Genomic DNA, 19,871 nt, shown 5'->3' with positions numbered 1-19,871 from the left:
AAGCAGCTGAGGCTCAAACTATTAGCAGATCCAAAGAGAACTCCACGTTCCTGATAATGTGAACATGATTACTCCAGGTCAAGGCGAGAACAAAGCTAGTTTTTATCCCACTCAGCATGTTCTAAGTCTCGAGTCCTCTATAGCTTTTTCATCAACATGGACAGCGGTGCAAAATAACTTCCCAGAGGTCAAAGCTTGCTAAAATGTTCTGCTCTGGCTCAGAAATAGAAGACCAGGGATGCAGGAAAAGAATCCAGGAAGGCCAAAACCCATGTCTTGTAGATAATAGCTTACTTATGTTTTAATAGGAAAAATGAACAGATATTTGGTAATAGAAAGTCGAGATAAATTTCAAATAGTGAAAGGTGGCACAGCCATGTGGAAGCCAGCAGGTGAGCTTCCAACCCTGGCTTCCCAGCTGTCACGTTTCTCCACTCTGAAGCTCCTTCATTCGAGTGGGCTGCCACAGTTGCCATCATACTACAACTTCCCCCAGAGTGAAAGCTTCTCACCCCATCCCCTGCCCTTGCCATAAAGGGAGTGGATTTTATTTTATTTTTAATTATTTTTTAATTGGAGTATATTTGTTTTCCACTGCTGGGTCAGTTTCTGCTGGGCAGCAAAGGGGGATTCGAAATGGAACTCCCGAACCAGGTCTGGTTCAGAGTGTCAGCAGCTTTATCCGTTGCTCCAGTCACCTATTCCATGGTTTTCTAAACATGTCCTAATGGAAAAACTGTGGGAAGCCCCATTCTGGGGAGCCAACCTGACCCCCAGGGTCTTGGGCCCAGAGCCAGGTACCCAGACACATCGCCTTCTCCTCCTCTCTCCTCTCCGCAGAGGAAGGGGCATGTGCTGTCTCACATGGGCCAGGGGGCACAGAGGGGGTTTCAGCAGGTGTGGAAGCTTGGCGGAAAGGGTACTACCCTCCGGAGGGCCGCACAGAGTTGGACGCAACTGAAGCCACTTCGCACGCACACAGGTTGCGTGGATTTTAACATAAGCTGGAGGGGGGATGGCAGGAAAGAGGCCATCTCAGGACTCCAGACCCGAGGGCCTGGGGGTTCCGAGCTTCAGGACTGCTCGTCTGGACACCACCGTCAAGCCCCTCACATGCCAAGCCCGTCGGGGACCCAGGAGAGCTGGTGGCCAGAAGCGTCCACCTATGTACCTCCTCCCCTCTCTCCCTCAGCCCTGGGCCGGGCGCCAGGGTTGCCTGTCGTGGTGGGATTCCATCAGATGCATGCAAGGAAAATGTGGTTCCTAGGTTCTCAGTTTTGTTTTCAGCAAATGCCACCAAAAACGGTGAGAAGGTTGAGGCTCACTCACAGTACAGATGTTCATATTCTGCAAAGCCCCGTGAGAAAACTATGCCTTTAGATTTGGATGGTTCTACTTTCCTGCATTGGAGAAGGAAATGGCACCCCACTCCAGTGTTCTTGCCTGGGAAATCCCATGGGCAGAGGAACCTGGTAGGCTGCAGTCCATGGGGTCACTAAGAGTCAGACACGACTGAGCGACTTCACTTTCACTTTTCACTTTCATGCATTGGAGAAGGAAATGGCAACCCACTCCAGTGTTCTTGCCTGGAGAATCCCAGGGACAGGGGAGCCTGGTGGGCTGCCGTCTCTGGGGTCACACAGAGTCGGACACGACTGAAGTGACTTAGCAGCAGTAGCAGCAGCTCTGAAAGCAGAGAAGGCAATGGCACCCCACTCCAGTACTCTTGCCCGGAAAATCCCATGGACAGAGGAGCCTGGTGGGCTGAAGTCCATGGGGTCGCTAAGAGTCGGACACGACTGAGCGACTTCATTTTCACTTTCAAAGGAAATGGCAACCCACCCCAGTGTTCTTGCCTGGAGAATCCCAGGGACGGGGGAGCCTGATGGGCTGCCATCTATGGGGTTGCACAGAGTTGGACACGACTGAAGTGACTTAGCAGCAGCAGCAGCAGCTCTGAAAGGGGCCACTTCTTCTTGGAATACTGCAGAGTTCAAACCAACCAAAAGTTCCATTCCCAGTTCCATCACTTCAGCGTATGAGTTTAGGAATATCGTTTCCAGGTCTTTCTCTGGGTGTGTTTCCTCATCTGCAAGCAGTAGGGTGTGAGTCTGTGTGACCACAAAGTGGCTTTTGCTTCTAAGGGGCTTTGGTCCATTGTTTTTCTCTAATTCTTTTTATGTATGATGCTTATAAAAGGATGCTAGGCCATTTCTGAGTTAAAGTTTAGAAAGTTTAGTCTCTCAATCGTGTCCAACTCTTTGCGACCCCATGGACTGTAGCCTACCAGGCTCCTCCATCCTTGGGATTTTCCAGTTAAGAGTACTGGAGTGGGTTGCCTTTCCCTTTGTCAGAGGATCTTCCCAACCCAGGGATCAAACTCAGGTCTCCCACATTGTAGGCAGACACTTTACCATCTGAGCCACCAGGGAAGTCCCTATAGGGAAACTTTAATAAACTGCTCTCCGGGTCCCGTCTATGACTTAAGTGTTTGCTTAAAACGATGAGCAAGGGCAGCCCTGAAGACCAGAGTATGAGTGGGGAGCACCGTCTAAGTCCTGGAGATGGAGGAGATGGCACAGGATGGTCCTGACCCATTGGCACCATGATCCACGGGCGGGCCCAGCTTACTTTAGAGCCACAGATGGCCCGCCTCCATGCCCCTGGCTTGGAGCCATCACGGGGAGTCCACCAGCCAGTCTACTGGCTCCCACGCCAGTTTCAAGGCCTCAGCTTACCTTTGAACTGACAGTTCTCTAGCCATCAGCTTTGGAAACGGGGCATATGGTGGCGTTTATCCACTCTGCAAATATGTATTAAGCACTTAGGTTCCAATCACAATTAAATGCAAGGAGATATGAAACTGATGGCACACCCTACGCAGTGCTCCTACCTTCAAGATCACTCTAGGTGTGTTTCCACTCCTACCTGAGGCTGCTTTCATAAAACAGATCCAGCAAAAGGACTTAAAAAAAAAAAAAGACTCTTATTCTGAAAGTCCATAGACTGTCTTGAGATTAAAAGCTAGGCTGCCATGGTTACAGAAAATGCCTCTTCTCAGACAAGGACCCTAGGAAAGGGATTCGAGGAGAGCTGTTTAATGCTGATGCTGGTGTTCACATATCCTATGGGAACAGGAGGGATTTCCGTGCTTGGGGATGGAGTGAGGAGTACAGGGCCATAAGCATCCTACCTGGGGTGGGGCTACATCACACGAGGGCTTGCCTTTGGATCCAGAGACCCCTGTTCCCCGGGACACGGAGGGTTAGGGCATGAGCTGCTGGGCGCCTGGGCCTAAGAAATGTCTTTCCCAACAAGGAGCCAGAGGAGGAGGACAAATAGCTTATTTCCCAGAAGACTGAATGGCCAAAATGAAGTGGCTTTTGAAGATGTTTTTTATTGAATAATAATTCAATAAGATGGGCTTTGAGGAAATGAGGTTACTTCAGATCTGGCTACACCAGGAAGCAAGACTTGCTACCAAAATCCAACCATCTTTAACCATAAACGTTTGCTTTGCTTCCCTCTTCACGAGAGAGAATCACATCTTTACTAGATGTTCTGGATAGATCTAGGGCTTGGAATGCCCGTTGATGTGCAGGCTGGATAATTAACATACTAGTCTTATATTACATGATTTTGTCTTCCCTGTCCTAGGCTGTGGGCTGCTTTAAAGCAAGGGCTGTCTCTTCTTGTCTCAAGGAGGACAGGCAGAGTATTCAGCACAGTCATTACCACTCATAAGTACTTTTTGAGTGAATAAAATGGCTTAGGAATTTTGGGAGCTCTTTTTTCACTTAGATTTGTGATTTTAATAAATCTGCATGGATTCCAAATTGGATTTGTCTATTGAAACAAAATAACTGGAAAGTTCACTCTCAAAATTCCTATACATCTATACATCTATATCTATCTATACGGGCTTCTTCTCTCATTGCTCAGTTGGTAAAGAATCTGCCTGCTATGCAGGAGACCCTGGTTCGGTTCCTGGATTGGGAAGATCCCCTGGAGGAGAGAAAGGATACCCACTCCAGTATTCTGGCCTGGAGAAATCCATGGACTGTATAGTCCACGTGGTCGCAAAGAGTCAGACACGACTGAGCAACTTTCACTCTCATGTATCTATATATTAACCTTCTTAATCAGCATCCTCCAGTTAAATTCTGAATGCAAAAGGATACAGCTACTTTGGAAGACAGTTTGCAGATTTATTACAAAACTCAGTGTCCTCTTACCATATGACCCAGAATGGTGCTCTTTGGCATGTACTCAAAGGAACCGGGGCCACACAAAAACCTGCACACGCATGTTGATAGCAGTATATAACTGCCAGAACACGGGAGTAACCAAGATGTCCTTCAGTAACCTAATGTATCAACTGTGGCCCATTCAGACAGTGGAATGGTAGTCGGAACTAAAAAGAATCGAGCCATCAAGTCATGAAGACACGGAGGAACTAAACGCATATAACTAAGGGAAAGCAGCCAGTCTGAAAAGGCTAGGTACTGTATGATTCCAACTACAAGGCATTCTGGAAAGGGCAAAACTATGGAGACAGTAAAAAATCAGTGGTTGGAAAGGGATGAATAGATGGGGCACAGAATTCTTATTAAGGCAGTGAAAACACTCTATCATTGTTTAGTCACTAAGTCGTGTGTGACCCTTTGTGACCACATGGACTCCTCCAGGCTCCTCTGTCCGTGGGATTCTCCAGGCCAGAATACTGGAGTGGGTTGCCATTTCCTTCTCCAGGGGGTCTTCCTGACCCAGGGATTGAACCCGAGTCTCCTCCACTGGCAGGCATATTCTTTACCACTGAGCCACCTGGGAAGCCCTATGATATCTTAATGATTGTATACATTTGTCCAAACTCATTGAAAGTACAGCATCGAGTGAACTGTAGTGTCATCCATGGACTTGGGTGATTATGACATGTCATTGCAAGTTCACCAGTTTTAACAAATGCCCCCTCTGGTGCAAGATGTTGATAACGGGGGAGGCTGTTCAAGTGACAGGCAGGGGACTATATGGGAAGCCTCTGTACCATCTGCTCAGTTTTGCTGTGAACCTAAAGCTGCTTTAAAAAAAGAAAGTCTATTGAAAACAAAATAAGACAAAAATTTTCCAGAATCACCAGGGCATTCAATTGAGAAGATAAAATGATGTCTATTTATTTGTGACATTTTCTGTGATGGAAGAAACATGGAAAAATAACGGATGAAGCAGCCTCAATAAAGCGAAGGATCTCTGAGAACACACACGTTGTAAAATAACTTGGCATATTACACTGTAACACACGCAGAATTGAAATCCTTATTTGGATAATGGACATATGGTTTTAAAATTCCTTTTGACAAACCACACACACTCCCAAGGAGCAGGTATATGTTTCGAATCTGCTTTGGAATACACCAAGTTTTAGGTAGTTGGATGCTTGCGGCCAAGCTCCACAGTACACCTGTGGAGAGAAAGCTCACACTGCGCTGACCGACAGAATTAAATGTACAACATACACAGTGTACACTTGTCCCTCTGGTTTTTAATTTACAGCCTCACAAATTTGTTAACAACTTCTTAGAGCTGCTTCATTTGAAGAGCATAACTAATGCGTGGTAGAAAATTTTGATAAATTTTGTTGCAGAAAGAGGCTAAAAATTACCTGTGCAACTGATGTCTTCTATTGAAACTTCCTATCTTTGCTGTCTACCCAGACCACATACTTGAGGCTTATGTGTAACAAGAATAATGACAGCAAAATCTCCCAAACTGGTCACCAAGGGAGCATTTTTGAAAGGACATGGGCAGTAGAAACATGTTTGATTTTAAACCATTAATCTATCTTATTACATGGCTTTACCATATTTGGGCAACACAAATTTGATGCATAGGTCTTTGGTTTTAATGTATTCCGATATGCAGAGAAACGGTTATTTTTGTTCATTGCATATTCCTGAGTTTATTGAATCATGTACTGATTGATTGTTGCATCTGATAAACACCATGTGTCCAATCCAGTTAAGGGCTCAGAAGTTGACTGTGGGGCTGATAATTCATCAATATGAGTAACACAGGGTGCCAGACAGACCCGATTCCTGCTGAGACACTTCCCAGCGTCTTTTAGCTGTTAGTTAAAGCCACTAGTATACAACTTGGTACTACAACAATCCCTTTCTAACATATAGCCCAACAACTTCTCTCCCCGCTATGTTTGAATTTCAATTTCATTACGGCAGTTCTACAACGAGTTCCTACTCTTCAGAAACATTCATAGCGGGGACAGGTGGTAACTCAGACTGAAAAGGAGTGGGCAGAGAGCCTCCTGGGCATCCAAACCCGAGGCATTCCTTGCCCCCATGAGAAGATTCTCCTAGAGGTGGTTCATTTCGACCCTCTTACCCAAATTCTCAGCTAGGAACCTGCGAGGAGACAGAACTCACAGCCTGCATTGTCTCATCATCACTTCTGGGTCTAGTGGGATCGCAGATAAACAAAAACACTTAAGAAATGGGAGTTGGTGTGGTAACCAGCTCCATCCTTCAAGTCTGCATTATTTTTAGATTAAATTTATGTTTTTCTTTTCTGTTTTTCCACCAGCTCTGTCCAACGGGGTCTTGAAGAAAGGAGCACCTCTCTTTGAATTTGGGGGAGACAGCGGTAAGGAAAAGACTGAGCTTCCCAATATTTCCCTTAATGACATGCTCTCCAGCCACAAGTTGCTGCACGTTTACTCAGATGTGGAGTTCTGTAGATAAAAATATTACACGTGTATTTCAGCAATTAAAACAAGCTGCGCCTCCCACCAATGACTTCTCATTAGTTTTAGTTCAGATACTCATCTATACTTTGATTCAACAGCTTTTCTTTGCTATAAATCCTCTAGCATGGTGGAGATGGACAATCTTTAGCAGAAGAGGATAACAAGCAATTTAGAAGAATTTGGGTTAACCCCTCTGAAGGAGTTAAGGTATTTACAAGGCTTTCTTGCTGTTTATTAGTATGGGTAACTGACAGAGTTCACATCGGTGGTCTTCCCTTTGCACAGGACAGAATCTTTGTTACAGACTCATGTAGAATTCAATGAAAATGCATTGTTCTTTGGAAGACACAGAAGTATAAATGACATTTTTTTGCTTTTGCATCTCGCTATGTCAGGTTGCTTTCATGGTAAGCTCCGGGAGCTATGAGAGAGATTTAATTCATTTTGAAACCAACAGTGAGTGATGACAGGCTGCTTTCAGATGTGATATCATATGCTCCCAGTTTCTTAATTTTTTTCTTTGCCTTAAAAACTGATGTTCCTGCTAATAGCCCCACAAACTGGTGCTTAAAAAATATTAGAGTTTAGGGTGGGGCGTTTGACTTGCTGATGCAGTTTTCTTCCCTGGCACACCAATTTAGACCTTAGCTTCTCGGAGTTCTTAGCACTGGTGTTTTCACATGTACAGCGCTCCACCCACTATCAAGTTTTCCATTTTCTCACCATCTAGAAATTTAGAGTAAGTTTAACTTTTGAACAGTTTTTCCAATGTTCTTTCACCTAAGTGAAAAATCACTGGGCAAAAGCATCATTTATGTAATTTACTTCAAAGTGTTCAAGGCAGCTTCTCACCTGCACTGTTAGTCCGTTCTAATATTTAGGCTAAATTACTTAAAACACTGTGACAAGAGGTTTTTAAAATTCAGGTTTTGGGTATAGGCAAGGCACTTTATTCCTCCCCTAACATTGATAGACGTTTGAAGTTAAATGATCATGGAATTTTTAGTATCAACTCGAAGAGATGTAAGAAAATACTTCTGGATTAATTTGCGAGTATTTTCTTCCAATATTTTACTTGTAATCACTTCACCCTAGTTTTCCTTGGTATTCAGCTAAGTAACCAGGGCATACACGAAGAAATCAGAACCACAGGAGTTAAAACTTTCCATTCTCACTTTGAGATGCTCCCTCGAACTGGAACCGCTGCAGAGACCATAAAAACAGGCCCCCGTGTTTTCCACAAAACAGTTATGTATAACTGCAGACTTGGATTTTAATGTACTTCTTCTGGAAAAACATTAACTCACTAACACTAATGTTTTCTTTTAGGTGTGGTATATTTTTTGAATGTTCGATTAGCTTAACTGCTTTCTAACAAGACCATAAAGAGTTCCTACAAAGAGGTAGATAATTATATAAAAAAAAGTGACATCTGGAAGGAAACCCAAATTCATCCTGTCCCTTCATACAAGGAAGCACACAAGCAATTAGGAATTGCTCCCTAAATATTAAGAAATAGATGAATTATGAAAGCCATCTTTAAATAGAAACCATACTCATCTGATCTTTTAGGAGGAAAACTTGAAAACCTGTTTTACATTATACCCTTTGAGAAGCTGGTCAGGGAGGTAAGGCCCCACAGGGCCACCAGAACACAAGCAGAACTGCGTACAGCTGCGCCTCCATTTCTTAGTTAGAAACAAGCACTTTGGATGCACACTGAACTGAGCAACACTGTAGCTAAATCAGCTTAGTGATTTCCTTTATTCTAATCACTGACAGCAGGGGTAATGTTGCTCCAGAATGTCAGATTCTTCTATTTTCTTCTCAATAGGGTTAAAAGCACCAATAGAAGCTAAAACTGTAACGTGCACTCTTTACTTTCATATTTACACACATGTGGGTTCTGGGAAGGGACATGAGCATATTTATACACATGTGGGGTTTGGATTTACACACACGTGTGGGGTTTAGGAAGGGACATGGGACATGAGCATATTTGCACACGTGTGGGCCTGGGGAGGGGCATGGGACATGAGCATATTCACACGTGTGGGCCTGGGGAGGGGCATGGGACACGAGCGTATTTACACACGTGTGGGTCTGCACGAGCAGCGTTTCAGCTGCAGTCGGCTTGAGAGGATGAAGCACATGCACTTTTTCCAGTTGGTTTATTGCACGTCATGTACAGTCATATGTGGTTCTCCATTCACATACGATTTGGAAAGACCTATTTCAACTTTTCTCTGTATATACAATTTCCACAAGTTCTAAATGTTTCATACACACCACTACAATATAAGTCATAAACGATGTATTTGGTAATCAAAATTTCTCAATAACAGCACTTTCAAAAAGATATGTACTTTTTACTCTGGGAGCTGCGCTTTGTCTGCAGTGCGGTGTCTGCCATGAAGGGACAGCGACACTGTAAGCGGTGAGAAGCCCACGCTGTGCTATTCGCTGCACCCACCGGCCACGTCTCCTGTGAACTGACACTTCCTCCTCCTCTGCCAGCCCCCTGCAATTAGTGCAGCAGAAAGACAGAAAGGAGAGTTCTACACTTGGGTGAACCAGTTTGATTCAGCATTGAGTACCAGGGAGGCATGTAATTTTGTTATGTGTCTTCATAGCAAAGGCATAGGTAATATGTTAAGAGAAACCACAGATAAAATTACATGTGTGTACCATATGAATATTTCTAAAAGTAAAATTATCTATAAAACGAATCCTTTTTCCATTTTAAATAAAATAGAAACTTTTGAAGATGTTTAAAAACTACATTTACTTAGAAACTTTGAGTCTAAAAAGTTCTCTGGATAATTTTTGCTATTAAATAATGGATTATAATCCAACAATACGTTTCACTCTACTAAAAATCACTTGCTGGTAACCCTCCAATTGCTAATTGTTACCAAGACATAACAGACACCTTATTTCAAACACACAAACCCCTCCCCCTCAAAATGGAGAAACTTTAGACTGTCATTTATAAATGTTAGCTGGTAAAGAAGAGTCTTGATTTGGTAATGAGCAAATCAATGTAATTTAAATCACACCTACTGTCTGCTTTTGGTGGACTAAAAAACTTACAGCCCTTTATATTCATTCATTATTTATTGAGAAACCTTAACCACCTCTTGTGTGAACATTCACATATCTTGGCTTTATGGACAGGGTGCTTTGACCGCCCCCGAGGTGGGCTCTCCCACACAGAGTGTACTAGTGTGCTGGTGAATATCGACTTTCATGCTCCATTTTCCCAAAGAAAAAGATGCTTGACTGCAAGTACATAACTTTACCAACTTCTCAACTGAAAGCTTAACTTCCAATTGCTTTGTCAAATACTAGTAGTATAAAACAATAAGCTGACTCTGGCATTTTATCATTCTGACAATTTGGTGATTTCAAGTTTAATACTATTATAGCCTGTATAAAAATGAGTTTTGTCATTTTTGTCTTTTAAAACTGGACTTTTCCAACATAAAAGGTGGCAATACAACGTAATTATACATAAAAGGACTCTTAACTGAAAATGAGATGAGACTGCATTCACAGACTTCAGAAAATGTAGAATAAAATACATAGAAATTCTTCATCAACTTCCGTACATGGTACCACGATGACCTGTATACTAGCAGCTTGAAAGTTATCTTCAAATTTTCACAAAACAATATGTATTAACTGTACGGCAATGTGAACTTTTAAAGATAGTAGCATATTAAAGCTGTCTACCTAACAATAATAGATTGCCCCCTCCCCATCAGAGAAACAATATGTTTGATCAAAAGAACCATCTAAATTATGATTAAATCTGATGCTCTTGCTATTCTATGTATTTCATGTATGTATATATACTATGGGGCTACGTTCTGACAGTCTGGTTAATACCATATTGGTGTGGTTATGTCTTCTGGAACAATGTGACTCATTTCAGCCCCAAATTTTAGAACTTTAAAATAAATAAAAAGCAATTTACAGAAATAAGGCATTATTTGCAAATGCAAAAATTCATCCTGAGAATTTTTATTATCCAGGAGGACCATTTCACAGAAAAGGAAATACCAGTATCTGTGAAACATAAATGCACCTCAAGAGTTAAAAGAATAGGTAAGTAGAGGTCAGTTTACCTAGGCTGCAGCTAAGAAAAGCGTGAAGGTAAGTTAATAAATCTAACTCCCATGCAAACCACGATATATACACCACTTTTCAAATGCACTGTTCCTCCCCCTCAGACTTCTTGTACTAAAGTATTCTGACTGTACTGTGGAACAGGGCGAGAGAGAAAGCTCAGCGATGCTGTCTGGCCTCGTGCTGGGGGGGCCTGCGTCTGTGGTCGTCATGAATGGCGACGTGGGGCTGGCCTGAGACACGGAGCCACTCTACCTTTGGCTTTCCTTAACAGGAGCAGCTAGCCAAAACAGTTCATAACTGTATACTGGAAAAACGTCCAATTAAAACACCAATTTGAAGAAAGGTAAAACGTCACCAGATGCTTTGCTTTATAATGTGACCATTAGATTATCTACTTATAGAAAATTAAAAAATGGTTCAACAAAGAATCAAACTGGTTTCTTGGGTATATCATTACGATAAATCTCTTTACCCTTTACGCTGTGAGCAGACAGTGATTATTTTGGAGAAGGAAAAATAAGAAAGTGTGGAATTAGTAATGCAGAAGTTGAAAGGCAGGTGGCAAGACTAGAAGAACGCCTCAAACCAACACTACTTTGTTCCCATCTCTCCTGGCACCTCCCCTCAAGGTAAAAGGCCAGAATAACCAAAGCCGCTTTAACAGCAGTGTGCGGAACTGTCAGCTGACACACAACATACAAACAAGTCACGCTATGTTATCTGTGGTCACTTCCTTCAGGGTTAGTCCAGTAATTCAAGACTTTACATTCTTTTGTCTTTATTTGTTTATTTTAATTAAACATGTAAAGGTTAATAAACAGACATAGTCCAGAGTTAGTAGGTTGATATTATAACATTTATTAAAATAATGCTATGGGTTAATAGAAACAGCAAAGAACCAAAGAATTAAAATGCAAGCTATGTAAAATCCCAACTAAAACCCAAAAGTGTCTAATGTATTCATTCATTAGCTAACTAAAAGCCCAAGAAAGACAAGACACCCAATATAATAAAGTACTGCAAAACAATTGGCAATTTTCAGTTATCAAAATTGTGGATTTTGCATTTTGTATCCTTTTCTCAATCAAGAAAAAAATTCTTTTTGAATGTTATATAACATACATATAAAACAAGATAGAAAAATACATTATAAACTTGTAACAATGGCTGTAAATACATTATCTTACATGTTTCTCATAGGCAATAGGTTGGTTATGGTACATACACAGCATGAAACTACTGAGATAATAAAGAATCGACAAAACACATGTCAGCTGTACGTAACATACAAGCGACACTCCCATCTACCCGCGCTAAAAATTACATAATACTGTCAGAAAAAAAAAAAGTCTTAAAAACTACATATTTTAATAAGAAAGAAATTCAATAAAGAATGATAATACTGAGAACCAAGGCATTCAGAGATTTCAAAAGTCATGCTTTTTTTTAGTTGATCCAAAATTTTATCAACTAAGTTTTCAAACGTTTGTTCAGAGCCAACATTACTCAAATGTCACGCATTTATTTCATACATTTACTTTCTTCCCCATAAAAGACCTTTGATAAACATCTAAAATGTCCAGGTATAACACAGTTGAGATGAAACTGGATCAAATACTGGTATCGTTTTTAAACTATCACCTCAAGTGTTTGAGTGTCGCAAATTTATTCAACCAACCAAACAAAATAAAAATCAAAATGGCACAGCACATATGGTAAATAAATCAAAACAACTGTATGTGTAACAGAAAGACAAAGCAGTGGCGCACTAAACCAAAGCTAGCTGAATACAAAACAATGAATGTCTATTGCATAGTAAATAAACTGAAAACGGTTTCCAAGTGAGACAAGATGATGGAGGTCACCGCGAAGGTGCTTACTGAGCTTACTGCTGACCTTTGACTGTGAAGCTGTGAAGGTATGTAGAGGGCAGGAGTTGATGAGCTGGGGACCTACGGCCACTCGGCATTTGCCACATCTGGTACTGGGCATTTAATGATCACTTACAGATCATTTAGATCTGCAGGCCAGAGTTCAGATGTAGAGCTTTGTGCACAAAGCACTTCAGCTACAAAACTGACTGAACGTCCGGAGAAGCTGCAAGTTCATATTCTTATGTAGTTGAGTGTAATGTGCACAATGATGCTAGTTTCTCACATTCCTTTAAAGTTAAACTGGGGCTAGGGGCGTGTGTATGTGTGTGTGTGAGCACGCGCGTGCGTGCGTGTGGGTGGGATTGTGTGTGTGTGGTGGCGGCTTAGGCCACTAAAACCAGCAGAGATGGACTACACAAGCGATCTGGTTCGGAAGAAATGAGTCTGATTTAAATTTGGGTCATTTAGAAACGCTGTGTATACTATTACCACCGATTAATAAAGAAAAATCCAACAACACGCCCACCAAATAAAGTTCTAATTTTGTCTATGAAATAAATGGTGTTCTGATCACACGTAATTTTTATTTCAGAATCCTCTGGGCTAACATTAAGTATACCAATTACCAAAAGCACTCAATTATTATTTTAAAACGATGCTTTTAAACTTACTTGTTAGGAATTAGAAAAGTTATCAAATTTTTTCACAGTATCAGATTTGGCAAATTGATATCAAGGTAATGTGGCAAAAAATCATTTAATTCAAACCATCAACTCATGTGTCTCCCCTCACATCTTCTTTCACATACTGGGCGACTGAGTGACAGGCATTGACTTGTATTCTGAGGGAGGAGCTGATCTTACAAGACACTTGACTAAATGACCATGAAGGAAAATAAGGCACTTTCTTTTCTTTAGACTTATTCCAATACTTAAAAAATAAAAAAGAAAGACAAAAAGGCTCTTTTGGTCTTTTGTTTCTTGACAACCACCAGAAAAAATCATTTAATGAAATAAAGGGTTTCTTTGTTCTTTTTCTTTTTTTATAACACTTGAAAGTATAAAATGCTACATTTCCAAAAATATATATATTTTTTCTGCACCAGCACCCTTGTATAGTAAAAGTATCTACTTTTTTTGTTCATTTGTTTCAATGCACTACACTTTATCTACAATTTCATTACATGTATACAGCAAATAGGCAAGCATGGCTTTTACATCCTTAATGATTTTTTTCTATACAGGGAGGTTTAAAAAAAATATTTGAACAGTTTGCCCAGTAATGTGACACATAATGCATGTACCTTGTTCTCATATATTTTTTAAAGGAGGTGTAAAATAAAGGTTCAGTAATTTTAACTCAGATATTTATCTTTTTAAAAATAGTGTTGCAGTTTTGTTCTTTGCATTACTTTCCAAAATTCCTTGTTAAGTTTTTCTCTCATGGCACACTTCTAATACTTCAAATTTTGGCAGGCAATATAAAAAAGGCTGCAACTTCTGCCCTTTGAGGGCACTGTAGTGACTAAACAGCATATCAAATTTTGAATACTTTTTGAAATCGCTTCACCAATGACATCCCTGACCAAAGGTTCATGCATGATGCATCAGCACACAGTACATTCAGAGAGCTTTGACTCGCTATGAAGAGAGGTTCCTAGAAGTCTCTCACAGTAACTGCCTCTGTCACTGAGTAGTTAAGGGCCATCTGTCTCCCCTTCTGAAGTGAGGCCTTCTTACCGTTCGCTTAGGGTGGGACATTACAAGATGATCAGTGCTGTGGGATGAATTGGGCCTTATTGCTTTACTACTATTCAGTGCAGGTTCTAGAACCACTTTCACCCAAACAGAAAAAGAAAAAACAAAACAAACAAAAGCTGAGTTGGAGGACAACGATTTCTTTGTCTTTTGTTTGGTTAGATGGTAAGACGAACGGACAAGTGCCTCAGCTCGCTGCACTGACGACAGGCAAGCAAAGGCGATTACCAGTTAACTGATCAGCAGGCAGGCATGGTCAGGTCATCATTGGGTGAAGAGTTCAGAGGTCAGAAGGTCATAGGTTAGTTGCCGGTGGCGGCTGGGTGGTTAGAAACAAAAAACAAAAAAAAAAAAAAAAAGAAAAGAAAAGATAGAGAAGAGATTAGTTTCAGCTAGTGACGGCTTAATGACAACATGAAAAACTAATCACAACTAATAAAAAAAAAGCATGTTTAATTCTGACAAACTGATTGACACCATCTACAGAATACAATAAAAATCATGACAATTCCATATCATGATTTGAACAAATGAAGGAGAGCCCACTCCCACAAAAAAAAAAAAAAAAAAAAAACTGTTAACAGGAAAAATAGAAATAAAATACAACTAACAACTAATAGTTAGTAGCAGTCAATGAAGGAAACTGGAAAACAACATCAATGAATAGGTTTGGTATACAGAATTCTGAAACAGTCAGTGCAGCTATCAGTATCTGACTGCTATTAAGCATTAGTATTCTCTCAGATGCAAGCATTAAAGCAACTATTAATGATGGATGTGATTATTAATAATCAATGATTAACAGAAATGAATCTAAAGAAATTTTAATTTCTATGAATAATCTGGTTCAACATAAACTCTGGGCCAAACAAAGTTTCTTTTGTTCAATAAATGTTTATTGCTTTTTCAATTATTCTATTTACAAACAACATGGAACTTCTTGGCCTCATGATACAAAGCAACACTAAACTGTAGTCTAGCAGTGTGGGCAACATCATGGGAACCAGAAAAGGGCCAGGCCTTCTGCGCCGGCCAACACTTTCCAGCTGGAAATACTATTTTACACATATAGAACACTTATAAAATGCACTTGCATGTAAACACTGTAAAATCCTGCCATTTAAAATTCTATACTCAAAAAGCTCTAAGTACATCAAAAAATAGAAGAAATTTCTAATTGATACCAATAAGGCATTTTAAAACTACAAACAGCTTTCTTTATTCAATTTCAAAGCTAATACTCTGCAAATACAATAAAATCTGACATTTCATATACATTCCTGCTTTATATTTTATATTTTAAAAGAAGCCACCTGTAAATACTATTTTCTTTTGCAAAATAACAAACAGAACAAAAAAATTAAAAAAAAATTACAGTAAAACATAAAGTAGTTCTCAAGTGGAAAAGTTATCATTCCCAATGTCCTTGAGTTGCTCCTTCCTTAATCAACCTCTGTCACATTCTGCTTCACCAAACTTGGTCCACTTAACAGTAGTATGATTTTTAAGACTCATTCAACAGCTTTAATTATTTCTACTATATTCTGAGGTTTGAGAGAGTTTTCTGCACTGCTGCCACTGTGACTAAGGCAGAGGAGATGCGAATGAAAAGGTACTCAGTGCAAAGGCAGATTCTGTGCCACGTGATAAATCGAAACCTAGTAGGTGTAATGTTCACAGAGTCTGAACGAGCTATATAATGGACTGGTTTACCTTCATATAAAAAAAATGCTTTCTAAAAGTCTATCACATAGGACAGCTTATAAATACTACAAAAATACTGTATCTTCAATGTGACCAAATCTTCCCTGAATTTGTTGAAAAAATTGGAATTTTATTTAATTAAAATAAAAACTGCTACTCCAAAGTTAAAGAAGAAAATAAATACTTCACATGATGTAGTCATACCACTTCATAGGTACTCCAGAAATATAGAATCTTAAAGCATTTTTTAAATTACTTAAAATTTTGATTAAAATTGTATTAAGCTTTTTATACAAATTATGTAAATGATGGTTTTTGTAAAATCATTATTTAGAAACATTTTGATTATGCCTTTTTGAGTGTGGAACATATAAACAAGCAAACTCCTGTTTCTATATATACCAGTAAACCTAGAATATGTCCTCTGCCGAGTCCTGGCCTGCAGTACACACAGGTGTGTCAACCGTGCAAAATCACTGACGGTTCATTACAACTAAAAAGTCAGTTGGTCTTTTACAGGCTTCATATTCAGTCTCGAAATACGTGTACGGGGGGGGTTATTTTTAGTGAAGAACTAGATGTCTGTCAACCATGCAGTACTCTAAATGCTCATAAAGAATTACATGGTTATACGTCTAAGGGCTGAGTTTCCTTGCATAAATGAATACTCATAATCTTCCCTTCAAAAGATTAAAAAATAATCATTAAAAAAACCTCAAAAAATAGAGAAAACAGTAGTATCATAAAATAATTTAAGTGAAGGACTTCAGACCTCTCCCTTAGACCCAGTGAGTGCTTACAGTGATAGTAACAGCAGTATACAAGCATCTGTTATTTAAAAAAAGGAAAAGAAAAAAAGAGCATTTCGGTTTGCTGACATTGCATTTTGAATAAAAACAGTGACAGGACTAATGAAAACACATGAACTACAAAAGAGCTTCTCATGGAATGTGCTGTCAGTTTCAAATACGGTATAATCTTTCTAATATTTTCAATTGTCTCAAGGCACTGGAGTGTTGAGTAGACCAATAATGTGGTAAAATAAAATTATGAGAAATCTCTTTAAAAGGGCATGCAGGGAAAGGCTAACAGAAGGAAAACTACTTGAAAATAGTCTTTAGAACTGTTTTAGACACTAACAATGTAAAAACTCCCAGCTCTTTGTGGAATTACTCAATTTCCTTAAATTGAAGAGTTACTTAAAAGATTTTTTAAATTTCCTCCTTCACTAGGAGACTTTCTGACACAAAAAGGGTCATTTATTTCCTTGTGGTGCATGATGTACTTACATTTATATCATCTTCATAGATAACCGCTGACCTTGGGGGGATCTGTTTAGTCAATAATCTCTATGAGTAATATATGTATTAGTTAAAAGTCTTAAAACTCTTTAATTATGTATGATGCTAAATAAATATCATCAATGTCTTTGGAAAGGTATTTTATTTTGATGTGGACAACATTTGCGTCCATCAGTATTTAAGATAACTATGTGAAACTGACAGGTTAGGTCTTTCTCAAGTTCATAGAAAATGTAGGATTGGGGTGTAAATACATCACTTTCCACCACTAATACTAGAGACCTTGATCAAATTAATTAGTAGGTAAAGATGTGCTATAACAGAAGTTTGCAAAAAAAAAAAAAAAATCCTTTTTTAAAATCTTGCTTTGGATTGCTACCTTGTAATGACAAACTCAGAAAACAATGTCAATAAACCAAAATCATCACTCCTCAATAGACATAAATAATTTTATAGAAGGGTCCAAGGGCATATATAGGACACAAATTATACATGTGGAAAAGGAGAAAAATGAAGACTTATTTTCCAGTCATGGGTTAGTCAAAAAAGGTCTTTCAAACAGCTGGATTCATGTCACCACAAATGTTTACCTTCAGCTAATTCATTTTAGCAGCAAATGACAAAAATCAAAGGATCTGATTTGGGACAAGAATGTAAGAATAAAAGGGAAATGATTTTCTCATTTATTAAAAAATCCTACTTCATCAAAGTCATCTTCACAGGCTCTTGCTGATTTCAGCTAAGGACCTGACATGTATATCCTTGTGTGTATACAGTGGGGTTCAAGTGTCTTATTAAAAAGGAAAATGGAAACTAAATCTTCAGTTTTCTCCAAGAGGACACAGGAGGAATATATTCCTTTACTTCTCTCATTAAAGCACCATCTGCTTAGTTCTTTTTGCAAAACCAACCCAAAATTTCAGAACTAAAAGGTAAATTAGGGCAAAAAATATTCCTGAAAAATAAGGCAATATCAGAATTTAATAGCTCCCCAGATGGACTAATTTACATTTTAGTAGAAATAAATCATTGTACATACTAAAATAGAATTTAATAAATTAAAATATGAAGGGAGGAAAAGAAAACATCCAAAAAACCCAACCCTTAAATCTTTCAATTATTATGAATTAATTTAGAAAAGGAAAAGAAACGATGGCAGGCAAGCAGTGATGTTTTTCCATCAGGTGTGGTGTCGCAAACTTTATGAACACCCAACGCATTTCTCATAAACAAGAACTGCAGAACTAAACTAACCTCGGTCTGCGGTCACAATCCTTTGGTAAGGATGGACACGCATATCGTGCCTTCGAACTTTAGTAGCCACCGCACCTAGTTAAATTGCAATTACCAAGACAAAGTTAGAAAACATTCACAAGGGAAAAGAAACAAACATTAACAGCAGGTTTATCACAATGGATTTCAATGTTCATTTACTACAAAAGTTTTGTTTTAGGAAACACGTTAAGGCACAGTAGTCTTAAAATTAACCATTATATGTTGCGTATATATGCATCTATTAATATTGCATTCATTTCAATCATCTTGGCCTTAACCTATTTTATCCATTCATTTATAATCCCAAGTTACAGATTTCATGAACTCTATTAGATCCAAACATAGTTAGGCTTTACTAGTCACATATTCACTGAAGTGCCTTTCTTGCAGCAGGACTACTTAAATAATGCCATGTTTAATACTGACAATTATTTGCTAACCTTAAGACCACACTTCCAGAGTCTATCACTTAAGAAGGTTTAAATGCAATTCTTAAAGCCTACAGATCGTGGTTCTAAACTTCGAGTCAATAAGTATGAACTGCAATGAATTAGGTGATTAGTAAAGCGAACAGTACAGTACACTTAGCAGTCAGTACACTACTGTACACTCCTTATAAATTACCGTTACTCTGTAAGATTACAGACGAGACCAATTAATAACATACTTTTATTTTCTATCAGTGTGCAAAAAGTGCAAGTAAGTCACTGACTGCTAGGCTAAGCTTCCCTCCCACCCCCCTGGAGGCTGCTGAGACTAAGCATTTGTTAAATTCAGATCTGATGAGGGTTCAGTTAAGACCGTTCTTGAATTCTTAGCCTTTCGTTGGGAAAGCCATACCTAAAGATAAAAGGAAGGGAATTAAAAATTAGTCATCAATGAAGATTTGAGGCTAATACCAATCTCCTCACTACCACCAACACACATGTCTGCATCTGTTTTGAAGGGCACTGCTTATTTTAAAATACTCATGTGAGACTTGATATATAGCATGCATGTTATCTGTGTGCAAGTTGATTATAACATAGCAACTTGAAATTCATTTTCTCAGTTCTCCAAGTGGTCAATA

At 39.2% G+C, this 19,871-nt stretch overlaps 1 protein-coding gene across 8 annotated transcripts in view; it reads right to left on the bottom strand.

Moving 5' to 3' along the window:
* Positions 1-8,911: 8,911 nt before the first annotated feature.
* The window catches only part of QKI (QKI, KH domain containing RNA binding), a 160,336-nt gene continuing 149,376 nt past the window's right edge, over positions 8,912-19,871 (bottom strand). For 5 of the 8 annotated variants that reach the window (XM_070796496.1, XM_070796497.1, XM_070796490.1 and 2 more), the window contains 2 exons: positions 18,782-18,856; positions 8,912-14,841 (listed from right to left, as the gene is read on the bottom strand). In XM_070796496.1, coding sequence (XP_070652597.1) covers positions 14,825-14,841; positions 18,782-18,856 — 92 coding nt within the window. In that variant the 3' untranslated portion in view covers positions 8,912-14,824. Of the gene's footprint in view, positions 14,842-15,396; positions 19,643-19,871 lie in introns of those variants that run through there. The other 3 variants (XM_070796499.1, XM_070796492.1, XR_011568563.1) reach the window with 2 other exon arrangements.

Source organism: Bos indicus, chromosome 9 (assembly GCF_029378745.1).
Source record: "Bos indicus isolate NIAB-ARS_2022 breed Sahiwal x Tharparkar chromosome 9, NIAB-ARS_B.indTharparkar_mat_pri_1.0, whole genome shotgun sequence".
NCBI lineage: Eukaryota > Metazoa > Chordata > Mammalia > Artiodactyla > Bovidae > Bos > Bos indicus.
This window is presented reverse-complemented; position numbering and strand designations above follow the sequence as displayed.